General features: G+C 43.4%; 1 protein-coding gene and 1 long non-coding RNA gene across 2 annotated transcripts in view; both read left to right on the top strand.

The window, feature by feature from the left end:
• The window catches only part of LOC309496471 (uncharacterized protein), a 197,505-nt gene that overhangs the window by 114,735 nt on the left and 64,997 nt on the right, over window positions 1–17,773 (top strand). The window contains exons 59-68 of the mRNA XM_082166460.1: window positions 24–341; window positions 485–787; window positions 1,423–1,494; window positions 1,590–1,904; window positions 2,011–2,201; window positions 4,996–5,580; window positions 6,166–6,509; window positions 7,588–7,605; window positions 11,542–11,563; window positions 11,955–12,096. Coding sequence (XP_082022586.1) covers window positions 24–341; window positions 485–787; window positions 1,423–1,494; window positions 1,590–1,904; window positions 2,011–2,201; window positions 4,996–5,580; window positions 6,166–6,509; window positions 7,588–7,605; window positions 11,542–11,563; window positions 11,955–12,096 — 2,310 coding nt within the window. The remainder of the gene's footprint in view (window positions 1–23; window positions 342–484; window positions 788–1,422; window positions 1,495–1,589; window positions 1,905–2,010; window positions 2,202–4,995; window positions 5,581–6,165; window positions 6,510–7,587; window positions 7,606–11,541; window positions 11,564–11,954; window positions 12,097–17,773) is intronic.
• Window positions 2,581–3,392, top strand: LOC309496305. The gene is made up of 3 exons (XR_014205099.1): window positions 2,581–2,678; window positions 3,063–3,122; window positions 3,324–3,392. It is a non-coding gene; the product is annotated as an uncharacterized lncRNA (long non-coding RNA).

Raw genomic sequence — 17,773 nt, 5'->3', positions numbered from 1 at the left:
GTTTTTCTCTCTCTGAATATCAGGTCGCGGGTCCATCAGGCTGGTGGGTTCTGGGGGAGACTGTGCAGGGAGGCTGGAGGTTTTTCACAGCGGCTCATGGGGGACAGTGTGTGATGATTCCTGGGATATTAAAGATGCCCATGTGGTGTGCAGACAGCTGCAGTGTGGAGTGGCCCTCAGTAACCAGCAGGTACCAGCCTGGTTTGGTCCTGGTTCTGGACCCATATGGCTGGATGAGGTGGAATGTGAGGGGAATGAGACGTCCCTGTGGAACTGCTCTTCTCCAGGCTGGGGGAAACATGACTGTCAACACAAGGAGGATGTAGGAGTCGTGTGCTCAGGTAAACATAACCAAAAAACAAAACTATTTTGTAACATTTAAAATCTAAAATATTATTTGGTATATTTCAGTCATCCATATATATGTAAAATTCAGTATGGAGTTCGATGAAAGCTATTAGGTTGTGTTCATGTTTCCATCTAGAGTTTAAAGAGATCAGGTTAACTGAGGGCTGTGAAGGGAATGTGGAGGTTTTCTACAATGGATCCTGGGGTAATGTGTGCTGGAACCAGATGGACAGAGACACAGTGAGTCTGATCTGTCAAGAGCTGAACTGTGGAAGATCTGGTGCTTTTTCCAATTCTTTAACAAGGGTGGAATCAGCTCGTAACTGGCTGGATAAAGTAAAATGTCGACCACATGATATAAATCTGTGGCAGTGTCCATCTTCACCTTTGGGAAAGAATGACTGTGGTGAAAATGAAGTGGCCAAAATCACCTGCTCAGGTAAGGTATAATATAATATATTCTGCACCTTTTTTCCTGAGCAACCAATGAGTGCTGCCATGATAGATTTGAACTTCCGTTGTCCTATTTCTGGTCTCCATAGTAACCCATGTTAATACTAGATAAAAACAGCAACTGAATTAATTAAACAGAAACTTTTTAAACACTACTGAGAATACAAATAAGCTCAGGGTCAAGCCAATAAAATTAAGGAATTCTGTTTTGAGCACTACCCCACAAACATGTATGAATTGTATTCTGTGCCAAATACTGATGAGAGAAAAGGAGCATGGCTTGCAGCACCATAAGTTAAAATACTCCCCAAATAAGGTATATGAATGCCGCTTATCATTTTGTGTACAAAAATCCCACTGAACTTCACTGCGATCTGCAGCTGTATTGGGAAATTAACAGCCACCTGTTATCAGTGTAGTTTAACTCAAGCCGCTTCATGTCATCTACTCACATTGAACTCTTGACAGCTGCGGCACTGTAAATTGTCAGCATTATGGAGACATATCCTTTTTTTTTGGTAACACTTTACAAAAAGGTTTCATTAGTTAACATTAGCATGTTTATTAATAAACATTAACAAAAATGAATAATGTTTATAATGCTCTAAGTTGTGAATCCAGAACATAAAAGTCTTGAATCCCCTCGAAGCTATTTGACATGGTCTACATCTCCCTACCAGAGACAGTGTTCAGGTAAGTTAATTTGATGGCAAAGAACATCATAACAGTCATGTGACCAGAATAGTATCTTCTGGATATGAATGTGTTGTCTTCTATGTGCAATTTAGAACGCCTTCCTCTCAGACTGAGTGGCAGTTTGGGCCGGTGCTCTGGGAGGCTGGAGGTGTATCATAACGCTGTGTGGGGTTCAGTCTGTGCTGATCTGTGGGACATCAGTGATGCTCAGGTGGTCTGCAGGCAGCTGGGTTGTGGAGCAGCACTGAGGGCTGATGGGAATTCAGTCTTTGGTGCTGGTGAAGGTGTTGTGTGGCTGAACAAAGTCGATTGCAGAGGGAATGAGATTCACCTGTGGGACTGTCCTCTCTCCCTGAAGAACCACACTGACTGCTCCCACAAAGAGCACGCTGGACTCACCTGTGCAGGTCACAGCAAAACACTGAACAATAGTAGTCATTTTCACATCATTTTCGAGTGAATAATATCTATGTATTTGCATGATATCGAATGTGTTTGTGTCTGTTTTGCCAGATTTGTCAGAGTCCACTACTCCTGCCACAACAACATCAGCTTCTCCTCCAGTTTCTCAGACAGTGCGCTCAACATCAGTCACTCCTCCACAAACTCCTCCAGTGTCTCTCTTTGTGCTTGTGGGTGGTGGTGTGGGTGGTGGTGTGGGTGGTGGTGTGGGGGGTGGTGGTGTGGGTGGTGGTGTGGGTGGTGTGGGTGGTGGTGGCGCAATGGATAAGACACATGCCTTTGGTGTGAGAGACCCGGGTTCGAATCCACTGTGAGACACCAATGTGTCCCTGAGCAAGACACTTAACCCCTAGTTGCTCCAGAGGTGTGCGACCTCTGACATATATAGCAATTGTAAGTCGCTTTGGATAAAAGCGTCAGCTAAATGAATAAATGTAAATGTAAATGTTGTACTGGGAGTTTTGCTCTCACTGCTCTTAGTGCCACTGCTTATACTGATTCAGCAGAACAGAGTGATGAGGAGAGGTAGGAGAGATCCAGAGTCTGTCATATTGTGTGTTATTCAGTGTGTGATCAGTCATGTGTTGTGAACTGACAGCAGGTTTGTCTGTCTACACTCACAGCTCTCTCTAAGAGGAGACACAGGACGACGACTGAGGCTGTTTATGAGGAGCTTCATCACAGACCCACTAATAGACAGAGTTTCTTCACTCAGAGGGGTGAGTAAATGTCATACATAGAGTGTGATTTTAGCTTTCCTGTAGCTCAGTGGTAAGAGCATTGCGTTAACAACGCAAGGTTGTGGGTTCAATCCCAGGGGATTGCACATACCTATGTATAAATGTATAGGATAATGCAATGTAAGTCGCTTTGGATACAAGCGTCTGCCAAATGCATAAATGTAAAATGTAAATGATTTGAGGAGATCATAATCACTTTATTCATAGCGGAGAGTAGAGTTAATCACATATATCCATTTGTGGGACTTTTGTATGTTATCTGAAATTATACAGTGTTAGTGTTGAGATTCAAAGGAAGTGGGGATTTTGGCTGATTTACGATTGTGAACGTGTGTGTCCGATGAATCTACTTCTCCATAATAGGAAGTGTCCTTTCAGAAGAACAGCATTCTGGGTATGAAGATGCTGATGAGCTTCTTTCAGGTTAGAGGACTCAAATATAAATCAATATAACTCAAATCTTATCTTCTACATACAGAAATGAATGAATGTTTCAGTAAATTAATTAAAAACATTCACTTAGCAGGTTACTGAGTTTAAATTATATAAACCATTCAGCATCATGTAATAATTCAGATAAGGATTTATTGAATCTTTTGTTTCTTTCATCTACTCTTTTTGAAGCAAATTCTGCAGTAGGAGCCGCACCTGACTACTATAATGACATCACCACCACTGAAGGGTCAAATAAAGGTCAGTGATTTGAACTCATTTCACTAAATTAAATGAACTATTGGGCATCTGAATAGTTAAAGCAGTTTTTGTTTATTTCCTCCTTGCTGTTAACTCATTTAGAAGAGCAGCAAATCACACCTGAGAATTATGATGATATAATCACTGTTGGACTGAGATCTCGTGATACAGGTTTATTTCTTATTATCATTTATACAGGTTTTAACTAAATAGATTTATATACATTTTAATTATACATTTGCACTGTTTCAAAATCCCAAATTGTGGATCCATTTAATGGATGCATTTAATTTTTCATTATTTTGTCTATTTGTCTCTTTTGATTTGCCAGAAAACTATGATGATGTCATCATTGTACGACAATTCTCCAGTGATAAAGCAGGTGTGGGATTCAAATTACTCTCTCAAATTAAAATTGTTTTCTTTGTTTATTTGTTTGTCTTATTGTCAAATTATAGTGGCATTTATACTCATGTAATTAATAATAGAAACATTTATATCAGAGGGTGTTCAGGAGGAGTATGATGATGTGAAGAATATCAGGGAATATATGAGTGACATGTTTGGTACGTTACGGACACCTTTTTACCTTAAACTGAAAGTTTACGTTTAGTTTTTTATAATCACTTTCAAATATACATTTCTGCGATCATGATAGTTCATTTAATTTGATTGCCAATTTTGATGTGTTCATTTATAATACTTTTTAAAGCATATATTGATAAATTATTTTGCTTTTGTTTTATAATAACAGACTATGATGATGTGGAGGAGGAGCCAGGAAAACAGGGAGGGACTTTATAACTGAAACCACATCCACTGCCTCAAATCCTTTCAAAGCATTTAAGTTTTCTGCAGAGTTTAAGTGTCTTAGATACAAGTTTCCACTGCTGTCCACCAATCTTTTATGTAACATTTTGGATGCTTTAACTTCCACTACTCCAGTCTTTAATATTTCACAGCATCTTCAACCTATAAAAAATATCATATTTCTTTTGAATGTAGACCCACTGATGGTGGAAATATATATTTAGCTAAAGAACGTTGGAATGTACTTTGGGAAGTAAGTTTACAGCAGCTGTGATCAAGGATCTTTACATCAAAAGAATGTAATGACTCTTTGAACTGAGCAAAAGAGCATGTTGTTCACTTTATGTCCCGCAGAGGGTTTTTTGACTGTCAGACATACACTGTCACAGTGTCTGGTTGTGTTTCCCCGGGTATCCACTAGATGTCCTCCTTTTCCCCACGGTGTCATTCACAGGAACTACATGTCCCACTATCCCTGTCTGCGTGATTACACCCAGGTGTTGGTATTTGTAATCACCCAGCTGTCTCTCGTTGTTCCCTCGTTGTTCTTGTATTTAATGCCCTGTTTGTCTCATGTTCTGTGTGGATCGTTGTTTTATGTCACCTCGCTTGTGTTCCCGTGTTTCTTGGCTGTAGCCTGTTTATTGTTTTGTATTGCCTGTCTGGACTTTGAACCCTGCCTGTTTTGACTATGATTTTGGATTGCCCTATATAATAAACTCATCACTGCACTTTGGATCCGCTTTGCCCTCTTCCTTGTGCGATCCGTGACAGAACGATCCACCACCACTAGGATCCAAGCAGGATGAGTGGCCGCCGCAATTTCCCCGCTGCCAGAGGAGAGGAGAGGAGATGGCCAGCACCATCAGACAGTAAGCCAGAACCCAGAATGAACATTTTTGACTGCTTTGCGCTGTGGGCTCGGAGGACGGACGAAAGATTTTTCATCGAAACCCCTGATTCCCAGTCCACAGCAAGCTTCGGGTCGGACCACGCCCCCCGCCATGACAAGTCCTTCGAGGGGACCAAACTGGCTAAATTCCACGGGACTCGTGGAGGTCGCAGAGGAGGCGGAGGGGGTCGGGAGGAAGTTCAGTCCCATCACCCGTTCTGGCCGCCCGTTGATCCAGAGGTCCCTCCGCCGTGGGCTCCACCCAGTCCAGAGCCGTCCACTCGCCATCAGAGACGGCGGAGGAGGAGGAAACCTCTCGGCCTCAACCACGGGTCCAAGACCGTGCCCGTACAGCCTGCTGTCACCCCGGAGACTGTGCCTGTACAGCCAGCTGTCATCCCGAGGCCCATGCCCGTACAGCCAGTCATCATTCCGAAGCACGTGCAGCCAGCTGTCATTCTGAAGCCCGTGCAAGTGCAGCCAGCTGTCAGTCCGGAGCCCGTATCCGTTCCTGAGCCGGAGCCAGCGTCCGTTCCTGAGCCGGAGCCAGCGTCCGTTCCTGAGCCGGAGCCAGCGTCCGTTCCTGAGCCGGAGCCAGCGTCCGTTCCTGAGCCGGAGCCAGCGTCCGTTCCTGTTTCTGAGCCGGAGCCGTCTGTTCCTGAGCCCTCAGTGACCGCGACACTGGCCATTATGACCACAGCCATGTGGTGTGTGTGGGCTACGCACGCACTTGGACCGGTGGTGTCTGTTCCTGGGCCGGTGGTGTCTGTTCCTGGGCCGGTGGTGTCTGTTCCTGAACCGGTGGTGCCAGTTCCAGTGCCTGAGCCGGTGGTGCCAGTTCCAGTGCCTGAGCCGGTGGTGCCAGTTCCAGTGCCTGAGCCGGTGGTGCCAGTTCCAGTGCCTGAGCCGGTGGTGCCAGTTCCAGTGCCTGAGCCGGTGGTGCCAGTTCCAGTGCCTGAGCCGGTGGTGCCAGTTCCAGTGCCTGAGCCGGCGGTGCCAGTTCCAGTGCCTGAGCTCGTCATCACTCCCGTCATGGTGAGGAGGGCCGTCTTTCTATTTTATGGAATAAAGGTGGTGCACGCATGGAGGAAGCATACCAGCCCAGAGAGCGCATCGCCGCTGCCCAGCCCAGAGAGCGATCAAGCATCAGTGCCCAGCACTGAGCCAGTGCCGATCGCCTGCCCAGCTGATCCGGAGACGGAGCCGATCGCCTGCCCAGCGGACCCGGAGCCGATCGCCTGCCCAGCGGACCCGGAGCCAGAGACCTGCCCAGTGGACCCGGAGCAGGTGACCTGCCCCGCTGATCCTGAGCAAGTGACCTGCCCCGCTGATCCTGAGCAGGAGCCAGTAGGCTGCCCAGCTGATCCAGAGTCAGAGAGGTTTCCAGAGCCTCCACCCTGGCCGCCCGATGGACGGTCTGATTCGCCCCGGTCGCCCGATGGACTGTTCGCTTCGCCTCGGCCGCCCGAGGGACTGTTCGCTTCGCCCCGGTCGCCGGATGGACTGTTTGCTTCGCCCCGGCCGCCCGATGAACTGCTTGCTCTGCCCCGGTCGCCGGACGGACTGTTTGTTTCACCCTGTTGCCCTGATGTACTGTCTGTGTTGGCCTGGTCCCGTAGTTATCTGCTACCCCCTGTGTCTGTTTCCCTTCACGGACCTGGCCCTCCATCCCTCCCCCTGATCCTCCACCGTGCCACCTCCCTCCTGATCTCTTGTTTTGTTCCATGTCTTGTCTTGTAGTGTCTGGGAGCCACTCCGTAGGAGGGGGGTTATGTCACAGTGTCTGGTTGTGTTTCCCCGGGTATCCACTAGATGTCCTCCTTTTCCCCACGGTGTCATTCACAGGAACTACATGTCCCACTATCCCTGTCTGCGTGATTACACCCAGGTGTTGGTATTTGTAATCACCCAGCTGTCTCTCGTTGTTCCCTCGTTGTTCTTGTATTTAATGCCCTGTTTGTCTCATGTTCTGTGTGGATCGTTGTTTTATGTCACCTCGCTTGTGTTCCCGTGTTTCTTGGCTGTAGCCTGTTTATTGTTTTGTATTGCCTGTCTGGACTTTGAACCCTGCCTGTTTTGACTATGATTTTGGATTGCCCTATATAATAAACTCATCACTGCACTTTGGATCCGCTTTGCCCTCTTCCTTGTGCGATCCGTGACATACACAGCATGTACATTTGTACTTGTACATTTGTTTTATGTACTTGTTTTATATTTGAACCCAATTTTAATGTTTTTTTATTTTTTATTAATTGTAATGTTTTCTAATTAGCAATTAAAATCAGACTATGTGCATGGATATTATGTCATTATTATTATATTGCGAAATTGGGGAATGTTGCAAACTTTTTTGTTCACAAAAGGCAAAATTCAATAAAGTTCTATGAAATATTGTAAACTGTTATTCTGTTGCAGTACTTTGATATGTCTCTCTGTCTTAGTGTTTGTTGTCAGCAGTTAGTTATCAGTGCTTGTATCTCTTCTCTGCAGGTGTCAGACTCTGGCGCTGTATGTACACTGAAGTGGGTGAGTTTATCATGTGTGTGTCTCCTCAGTAAAGTGTCTCTGTAAGGTGGAGGAGGAGTCCCGTTCATCAGCAGTGGGGTTAAGGCCACATTTACACATAGCCGGGTATTTAGAGAAACGAATATTTCTCCCCCTCCGTTTTCAAAAATAACATCGTGCACACAATATCGTTTTCAAAAAAAGTTGTCGTTTACATCAACCCGCATAAATACAAAGGGGCGGCAGTGTAAGGAGAAGGATAAAGCCATGCAAGCCAATCAGAATCCTCAAAATCGACAACGACGAATAGCACGAGCGACTTCCTGTTCCTTTCAAAACAATAGACATGGCGCGAGGTTCGTTCGTGTGGACAGACAGCGAAGCAAATGCAAACAGGCCAAAAGCGTTTTCACAAAAGTAAAAATGAGTACCACTTTAACAGCATCCATGATAAAATAGTAGCCAAACAAACTCATAGACAGTATGGAACAAACTCTAAACATAGGGCGCTCACATGACGTAAGCATTTTCTGGCGCATAATGTGACGTTTGAGAACCTAAAACCCCGTTTCTCCCAGTTGACACGGCAACACATAACCGGCGTTTTCAGAAATCTCCACTTTGGCCGGAGTTTTTAGAAATAATCGTTTTCTGGGATAAAAACGGCGTTTTCGTGTAAATGACAGGCCAAAACGCAGGGAAATATCTGCGTTTTCCCATCGTGTAAACGGGGCCTAACACTATATTGCCAAAAGTATTGGGGCACCCCTCCAAATCATTGAATTCAGGTGTTCCAATCACTTCCATGGCCACAGTTGTATAAAATCAAGCACCTAGGCATCCAGACTGCTTCTACAAACATTTGTGAAAGAATGGGTCGCTCTCAGGAGCTCAGTGAATTCAAGCATGGTACCGTGGTAGGTTTCCACCTGTGCAATAAGTCCATTTGTGAAATTTCATCACTACTAAATATTCCACAGTCAACTGTTAGTGGTATTATAACAAAGTAGAAGCAATTGGGAACAACAGCAACTCAGCCACGAAGTGGTAGGCCAAGTAAAATCAGAGCGGGGTCAGCGCATGCTGAGACACACAGTGTGCAGTAGTCACTAACTTTCTGCAGAGTCAATAGCTACAGACCTTGTAACAGAGACGGGTGTGCCAACTGCCACAAAGAGGCCCCAAAGGTGTTTCAAACAGTAGCAGCACCACTGCTCTGAATGTACCGGCAGATGGAGGCGTAAAAATGAAGTGACAAAGTCAAAAGTTCGGTGTTTATTCCAATAAGTGAAAAAAATAAAGGTTTTCCAATAGAGTGCAAGTGGTATTTACAGTGAAAATCCAAAAAAGACCAAACAAAAATAAAATAAACTGTTCAAAGTTATTCACAAACAAACTTTTGGCTATGCCAATAAATTGACCCAAAACAGAGCAACACCTACAAACCAACTCACACTAACAACACTGAGAGGCCCTCTTAAAAAGGCTAAGCCCCTCTTACTTGGACTAAACCATTAGTGATTAAAGGTAATAAAGAAATTTAAGAAAGACAAAAAAAATTGATTTAACAGTAACAACGAGATAAACTGTCAGAATAATACAAAAATATATAAACATTGGAAACAAAACAAACTCAATTAATTATTAATGTTTAACAATGTTTAACGAAGGATCAAACAGAACACAAATCTCCCTCACACTGTGCCTTCTATTGGCGGGAAAGAGATCTTCAAAAATGGTGGCAGTTACTGTGCCCGGGTTTTGTCTGCTGGTATGGGAAAATGTTCCAGTACGTAAGTATGACAATTTATATTATGCAAGTGGTTAATTGAAAACAACAAACATTTAACATGGTTACCGGTCTTGTTTGATTTCTTAACACAATACATAAATTAACATAGTGAAATTAATGAATCAGTAAATGTTAAACTAAAGAAAAAGGGCATGGAACAACACTAAATACACAATCAGTCACACACACATATCTGTGTTAACTGGTGTTAAAATTTGCGCAAAACAGATAATGTGTTATGTTAGTATGAAAACTATATGTATGCATGTATCTTCTGAGACCACGGTCATAATAAGAGTCCTTTTACAAAATAAGAGTCTCTAGTCACAGAGCCTCACTGTACATTTCCCCCTCCCTCTCCAGACACCGCCTGTGGTGTCCTCGAGAGAAAGTCTGCAGAGTAATTTTGTGACCCTGACTTGTACAGCACCTCAAAATCAAACGGTTGCATGGCCAGAAACCACTGCGAGCATTTGTGTCTTTCATGCGGCCTAACCAGGCCAATGCTCAGTGATCAGTTTTTCAACCGGAATTTTCATCCAAGCAAATAATACCTTAAAGAGTCCAGGGCCCACTTAACAGCAAGGCACTCCTTTTCAACAGTGGAATAGTTTACCTCTCTGGGCAGGAGTTTCCTACTGATGTATACAACTGGCTTGAAGGAGTAGGCTACAGCACCAATGCCACGTTGTGAGGCATCAGTCTGTACTGTGAACAGTTTCCCAAAATCAGGACTCTGAAGAATTGGCTCCTGACATAGTGCATCCTTTAAGTTTTTAATGTCCCTGACAACCTCTGTAGTCCCATTTAGCCACTTGTTAGCAACAGCATTTTAAAAGACAAGTAAAAGCTTTTAAAAGATCACAAGAGCGTATTACTGATGTATTTTATATTGTTGAATGAAACATGAAAATATCTTGAGCTTGTGTTAACCACAGGCCTTATTTCAAGCATTTAACCAAAAACCTATTAAAAAAACTCATTGACTTCAGGCTGATGGAACCGAAAGTGCTAAAATGCTAATATGTTTCTGTGTCTACCTGTTTGGCCTACAAAAATACATCATCCCTAGTCTGGCTATCAGGCCAGCTGACAGTCTTGCCTGGGCCCGGGACGAGATAATCTTAGATGTTACATATTTTTTCCACAAATAGGCCTATTTTAAAATGTTTAAAAAAATTATTCCATAATTTAATGACTACCCTGGGCCTGGGACAACAGACCCGTTTGTCCCCCCCCCCCCCCCTGTCGGTGGGCGTGCTGGCTATCACCAGACCAAGCTCAATCTTTTAAGATTGAACATTGGTCTGGGGAGTCTGCTATGTATACTTCTACATACAGAAGAAACAAGATGCCGAGCACTGTGCAGCATATTCCTGCTCAAATCGGCGGACCATCGCAAACAGGGCTCTGGGGATTACTTTTCACAAGTAAGACTTAACATTACCATACTATTGGTTGTATTTTGTGAATAGAATATTACCAGAGAGTTGAGAAGGAGCAAGGATCTTTGATTTTACTGTACTGAAATCATAGCCAGCTAGCTAGGCTATGTTTACTTCACCGGCCAGTGAAAATCAGTTCGGTATTCAGTTCGGTATGATTATTAAATGCGCTGACAGCTCATTGCACCTGCCAAACAGATTACACTGAGTGGAGCGGGTGACCGGTCCAAGATTCGTCAGCGCCAGTGGGCAGTAGCGGTCGATGCGCCGTCTACTCTCTATTATGTCTATGGGTTTACCCAGTCTACATCATCCCTGCACCACTCTATACAAGGGCGCTTTAGCAGAAATAAAGCACACAGGCTCACTCTGCTGGAAACAAGATGAACAACAAGCTCACCTTCACTTTGACAATTATGGTTTTTGTGGGCCATTTGAAACAAACCACTTTTGTGCAATATGAGAATTATCTTGAGAAAGTGATGAGATGTTTCACACAATACATTTTAAGGAGAATGTCTTTTCTGCCTCCTTTTGACTTTTTTTTTAATTGCTATTTTGCAATGGTATTTAATTTAAAGAGTTGAGTTTATTACGTGTTAATATCAAGCTAACATATGTAGCCTATACACTAATACCACAGTTAGTTATCAGAGCTTGTATCTCTTCTCTGCAGGTGTTGGGCTTTTCTCTTCTCTGCAGGTCTTGGAGTTTCCTGTCTCCTGTAAGTCAAGACTCAAGAGTGTGTGTGTGTGTGTGTGTGTGTGTGTGTGTGTGTGTGTGTGTGTGTGTGTGTGTGTGTGTGTGTGTGTGTGTGTGTGTGTGTGTGTGTGTGTGTGTGTGTGTGTGTGTGTGTGTGTGTGTGTGTGTGTGTGTGTGTGTGTGTGTGTGTGTGTGTGTGTGTGTGTGTGTGAGAGTTTCTGCATCCCCTCAGTCTTGATGGGTGGGGAGGAGGAGTTCATCAGCACTGACAGTTATATATATATATATGGAGAAGATCATATATGCCTCATCTGATTTGTCACTGAAGTTGTTTGATGATTTCCTCTGTTCTGTCTAATAAGGTAACAGCGAGTGTGATTGGAGGGTTTTGAACCTCTTTCTCTCTCATTAAGGGGGCTGAGAGAGGACGCCTGTACTTCTGTATCATCAGTGCGGAGAAGCTTGTACTGGATGTTGAATTAATCAAGCAGAGAGAGATGGAGAGATGCCTGACACTCATTTTACTGTCTTCAATTATAATACTCATCACAGCTGGTAAGTACACATGAAATGAAAGAGATTAAGTTGTTTTTAGAAATGAAGGGGTCAGACTATGTTCTAGGTTTTTTTTCCCACTTAGATTTGGTCTCACTGTAACCAAGATTTTTATTTGTGAAGAACATTATTAATAATATTTCATAAAACAACATTACTTCTGTTGACTGAGTTCTGATTTTAAATGAACAATTTTGAATTGTTTTCCTTGAATCATGTGTATTTATTGTACAAGGCAATGACGACATCAGCATAGAAAAAACAATGGACAAATACAACATAAGAAAGATACAAATTAAAAACCTGCTTTAATTTTTTCAGGTATACAGTAAAGGTGTAACAGCAGCATTCAAGTAAGAAATGTAATTAAATAATAATCAAATCAAACGGCATAGTCTTTACTGTATGAATAGTATGTTAATGAGGCAATAAAGCTTCAACCCCAGTGTTTCCAAATAGCACAGCAGTAATGTCTTTATGAACTTCTTTACTTACAAGATTGGTAATATTAGAGAGAAAATTATAACCATGCAACCGTCTGCTACAGTATCGCCATGGGCGTCAGTTTGGTTTGAAATGTGCTGGGGACAGAGACGCATTCGGAAGTGCATTTTCAGAAGTGCTGGGTACAATGACGCATTCATTTTTTTTTCTCTCTTTCGCGCAGGTTATGTTTTGAAAGACGATGTCCTGTAGCTCAGGCACTTTTCAACAGCCCCACCCAAAACATTTTTTTTACTATAGCCTATTCGAATTTTGTCAATAATTATAAAAAAAAAAAACGGCAATAAGCTCATAATTTGTGCTAAAATAGTGTTTAGTTTTAAAAACCATTTTAAAAAGCTGGTTATATTTTGATGTTTCTGCGCAAGTTCAGCAGACAGTGAGGTTCGGGTTTGTTCCGATCAGAGCTCGTGAGTGGAGAGCGCATTTCTGAATATTCCGCTCCGCTCGTTCATTCCGCAGGGTCGCTCGCTCACCAGATGTCCTGTCCCATATGGAAAAGGTTTGCTAAAAACACCTGTGATTCTTATATGTTCCAACAGAATATTGTAAGGGACATATATGCTGCAAAAACCACATATATAAATTGCATAATATTAATGTATTTTTAATCATATTATGTCATATATGTCCTCCATACAACTAAAGCCATATAGATTTTCATGATGTAAAAACATAGGAAAATAATGCTAATTTAATATGAATGTCCAGCATGGACGTGTATAAAACACAGTGCAGTTTACCAATCAGTGTAAGGCTTTACTTCACTCATGCTTGTTCTTATCTTGTCCTAAGTCGAGCCCTATGCCTGTAGTCAATCATGGTTACTGTATATACTGTATAAACAGCCTTAGATAAAACACAACATTTAAACTACACACACAAGCACACATTTTAATTACAAAATTATTTATTAGAGTGTGTTCTACAAGATACAGTTGCATATTTCACATATCGATAGTTTTCATTTTAAATCCTGCATCATTTCATTTTCATTTGTGACAATTTCTCTAAACTTTATCACAGTACTAGTATGGTATACAACAGTTCTATTCTTAACCTACAAACATAAAACGTTCCTAAATGTCGAAGTGATTCGTATGCGTATCACTCGAAAAAATAATTCAGTGGCTTAGTAAATACCACATTAATAATTAACTTTATTAACTTAATAAAATCTCTGAATATCATTTACTTGATAGTTTGAGTTGAACATACCGGAATAATTGACTAAAACTCCAACAATTAATTTTGTCTGAAATTTACAGTTATATCTAAGTTTGAAGTTTTTCACTAAAATAATTTAGTATTTGACTAACCAATTATTTATTTAAAATACACTGAGCTAATATATTTGTGAAATTTCCATCACAATATTTGAGAATGTATAATTAAACTAATCTGTTTCAAGAACCACAAATATTACTTAGATAAAATCAATATTATTAATATTTAACACGCATAAGAAATTGATTAAGTTTACTTAATTAAAACAATGCACCCCTCCCCCACCCTCTGACGTGACGACAACTCAACGGTTGAGTGAGCGCGCACTGTTTGAACCAGTGTTGCCAAGTCCGCTTATTATAAGCGACTTTGGGCTTGTTTTTCTGTAAAGTCGCTTACAAATATTGGTAGTCGCGGGTCGCGGTTTTTTTGGGCTTGTTTCTAAAGTGTAGTTGCTGATTTGGGCTTGTTCCCAGCTCCATAATAAGTTGTCAAGCAGAAATTTTCGATATGTTATTTAAACGTGGGAGTTTGTCTTGCCTGTTCCCTCCCTCCCCTTTCCCCATACACACATGATACAGCAGAGTGCAACGAGTACTAGCCAATCAGAGGCAAAGTAGGGCAATCTGTTTTTTTCTGGTTCGGAAACGTCAGTGAGTGACGTTTTGAAAATACGCGCTAGTCGCGACTGATGGTGACTGGACTGTAGGAGAGTTTTTCGAGGAACAAAAATGCCAGTGACAAAGTGGGCGAAATACGGGAAGAAATATAACAGACTGGGAGAAAGAGAAAGATAATGGTGGTGTTATTCTTCAGCTACAAGCCTCATAAAAAAGTTAAAAAGTCGCTTGTTTTGGGCTTGTTTTCACAGGCCTGGTTGCTTATTTGTCTCGCGAGATCTGGCAACACTGGTTTGAACTCTCTCTCACTCTCTCCAGTCCAGCACCAGTGTTGCCAAGTCCGCTTATTATAAGCGACTTTGGGCTTGTTTTTCTGTAAAGTCGCTTACAAATATTGGTAGTCGCGGGTCGCGGTTTTTTGGGCTTGTTTCTAAAGTGTAGTTGCTGATTTGGGCTTGTTCCCAGCTCCATAATAAGTTGTCAAGCAGAAATTTTCGATATGTTATTTAAACGTGGGAGTTTGTCTTGCCTGTTCCCTCCCTCCCCTTTCCCCATACACACATGATACAGCAGAGTGCAACGAGTACTAGCCAATCAGAGGCAAAGTAGGGCAATCTGTTTTTTTCTGGTTCGGAAACAGTCCAGTCTCTGTGGCGCCGTTTCGGCAAAGCAAAAGTCGACCTCTTTGCGTCAAAAGACAACGCTCACTGCCCAAAGTTCTTTACGAAGAACGAGGACGCGCTGGCCCAGCGGCCCACTATATGCCTTCCCGCCGGTCTCTCTGTTGCCACAAGTCATCAGGAGAACCAGGGAAGCACTCCACACGGTGCTCCTCATAGCCCCGTACTGGGAGAACCAGACTTGGTTCCTGGAGCTAATACAGCTGGCAGACACAGTCCCCTGGCCGATTCCGGCGAGAAGAGACCTTCTCTCTCAAGCCCACGGCTCGATCTGGCATCCCCATCCAGAGCGCTGGTCTCTGCATGCATGGAGACTCAACGGATACCCGTTGACCTGCCAGAAGGGGTTGTGAACACGATCACCCAGTCTAGAGCCCCCTCTACGAGGCGGCTCTACACGTCTAAATGGTCTGTGTTTAAAAGTGGTGCACTGCCAAGGGGCTGGATCCACAAGCATGTGGGGCATCGCAGGTATTGGTTTTCCTTCAAGAGCTGCTGGACACGGGCAGGTCCCCTTCCACGCTCAAAGTCTATGTTGCGGCCATCTCAGCTTTTGCCGGTTCGGCGCTGGGCCGCGCATTAGGAAGGAACGAGTTCGTCACCCGCTTCCTTAGGGGAGCCAGGAGGATGAACCCCCCGCGACCCCCCTCGGTTCCTATGTGGGATCTTTCGCTGGTCCTAGAGGCCCTGAAAGCGCATCCCTTTGAACCCATAGAAACTGTGGATATGAAATACCTCACGCTCAAAACCGTTTTTCTGATAGCTCTGTCTTCAGTCAAACGTGTGGGAGACCTTCGCGCGTTATCCGTTAACGCCGTGTGCCTCGAGTTCGGACCTAATGGCTCGAAAGTCATTCTTAAACCGAGGCATGGTTACGTCCCCAAAATATTGTGCACTCCCTTCAGAGCACAGGTCATTTCTCTCTCAGCCCTGCCGCCTTCCGGCAACGAGGTCGATGGTAATCTCCTCTGCCCGGTCAGAGCGCTGAGAAATTACGTCACACGCTCCGCCGCTATCAGGCGCTCGGAGCAGCTTTTCGTTTCGTTTGGTGGGCGCACCAAAGGTCTCGCCGCCTCGAAACACAGCCTGTCCAGATGGATAGTGGACGCTATCGCAGCTGCTTATGCGTCTAAAAACCTGCAGTGCCCTCTGGGCATCAGGGCTCACTCCACCAGAGGCATGGCCTCTTCGTGGGCTTGGTCCAGCGGAATTTCCATTCATGACATTTGTACGGCGGCGGGCTGGGCCTCCCCCTCGACATTTGTTAGGTTTTACAACCTGGAAGTTCCTGCCTTGCAGGCGAAAGTTTTATCAGTCTAAGTCACGCGTAGGCCGGCCCACTGTCTGTGTGCGGGCTACTGCGGTTGATTTAGCTCTCCTGGTTGAGCTGCATTATACAAGGGTTTATCAGCTCAGACCGGCCGTGCCGCTCTGAGCGCCCTAGTGTGTGCTTATGTACTGCGCTAGCCATTCTATTGGCCGCCCGGTTCCCACTCATCGTGTTCCCCGGACTTCCCCTGGGACTCATTTAGTGGATGCTGGGCGCGCACGGCGTTGACAAGGGAGTTCCCGTAGCGTAAGCTAACTTACGCAATACGAGAGAACCTCTCGTAAGAGAACGTAATCGGTTACTAACGTAACCTCGGTTCTCTCTAGAAGAGGGAACGAGTATTGCGTAACCCGCCGTGCTCGCGCCACGAGCTCATTCACTTCAGCGACAGAAACCAGTGAAGCAGCCTCTGAGCCTCGCTTGTATACGCTAAGCCACACCCCCTCTTTCGCGGGCTGTGACGCATGAGGCGCGCCAAGCTAGTAAGCCTGCCCTAGGTCTGCGTGCTGCTGCACTGTGTTGACAAAATTATAAAAATTAAGGATAATTTTTTGGCTTCAGATCTCGAGAAAAGATGACTTTCCCGTAGCGTAAGCTAACTTACGCAATACTCGTTCCCTCTTCTAGAGAGAACCGAGGTTACGTTAGTAACCGATTACGTTTGTTCATGTTAGTTCACAGTGCATAACGGTTACTAAAGTTAACAAGTACAATTTTTCATTTGAATGTGTTAGTAAATGTTGAAATTAACATTAACACATATATGCTGTAGAAGTGCAGTTCATTATTAGTTCATGTTAACAAGGTATTTTAATCAGGTATTGTATCGAAAGTCATAATTTTGGTATTGTGACTTGACACTAGCCTAATGTTACAACTTTAATTTTAAAGAGGGAAAAGTCATGAGAAAAAGTCTTGGTTGAATATCATTTCAGAGTTAAATAAAAAGATACATACAATAATGCACACGTATTAATGTGTTTTATTCTTGGCATTTTATATTATTATGATTAGTTGAATGATTGTGAACACAAATTAGGATTTAGTTTTTTTGACAAACAGTAACACCGACATTGGACCGCGTCGCCTTAATTCACAAATAGGCTACTACACATGACAAACTATACTATTTTATATGTGTACGACAGTGTGCTGTTGATTTATAAACAAAAACATCTTAATTTAAAACGGCAAACCAGCGAACTGCTATAGCCTACATTAAACTTTATTGTAAGTTATAGCAGTAAACTGAGGAAAATATTAGCTAGCTCAACCCCTTCCTCGATGAAACGAATAACTAAACGTATAATAACATG

This window comes from Leuciscus leuciscus (assembly GCF_965113295.1).
Source record: "Leuciscus leuciscus genome assembly, chromosome: 4".
In the NCBI taxonomy this organism is placed as follows: Eukaryota; Metazoa; Chordata; class Actinopteri; order Cypriniformes; family Leuciscidae; genus Leuciscus; species Leuciscus leuciscus.
Note: the sequence above shows the minus strand (reverse complement) of the source record. Positions and strands in the feature narration are given on the sequence as shown.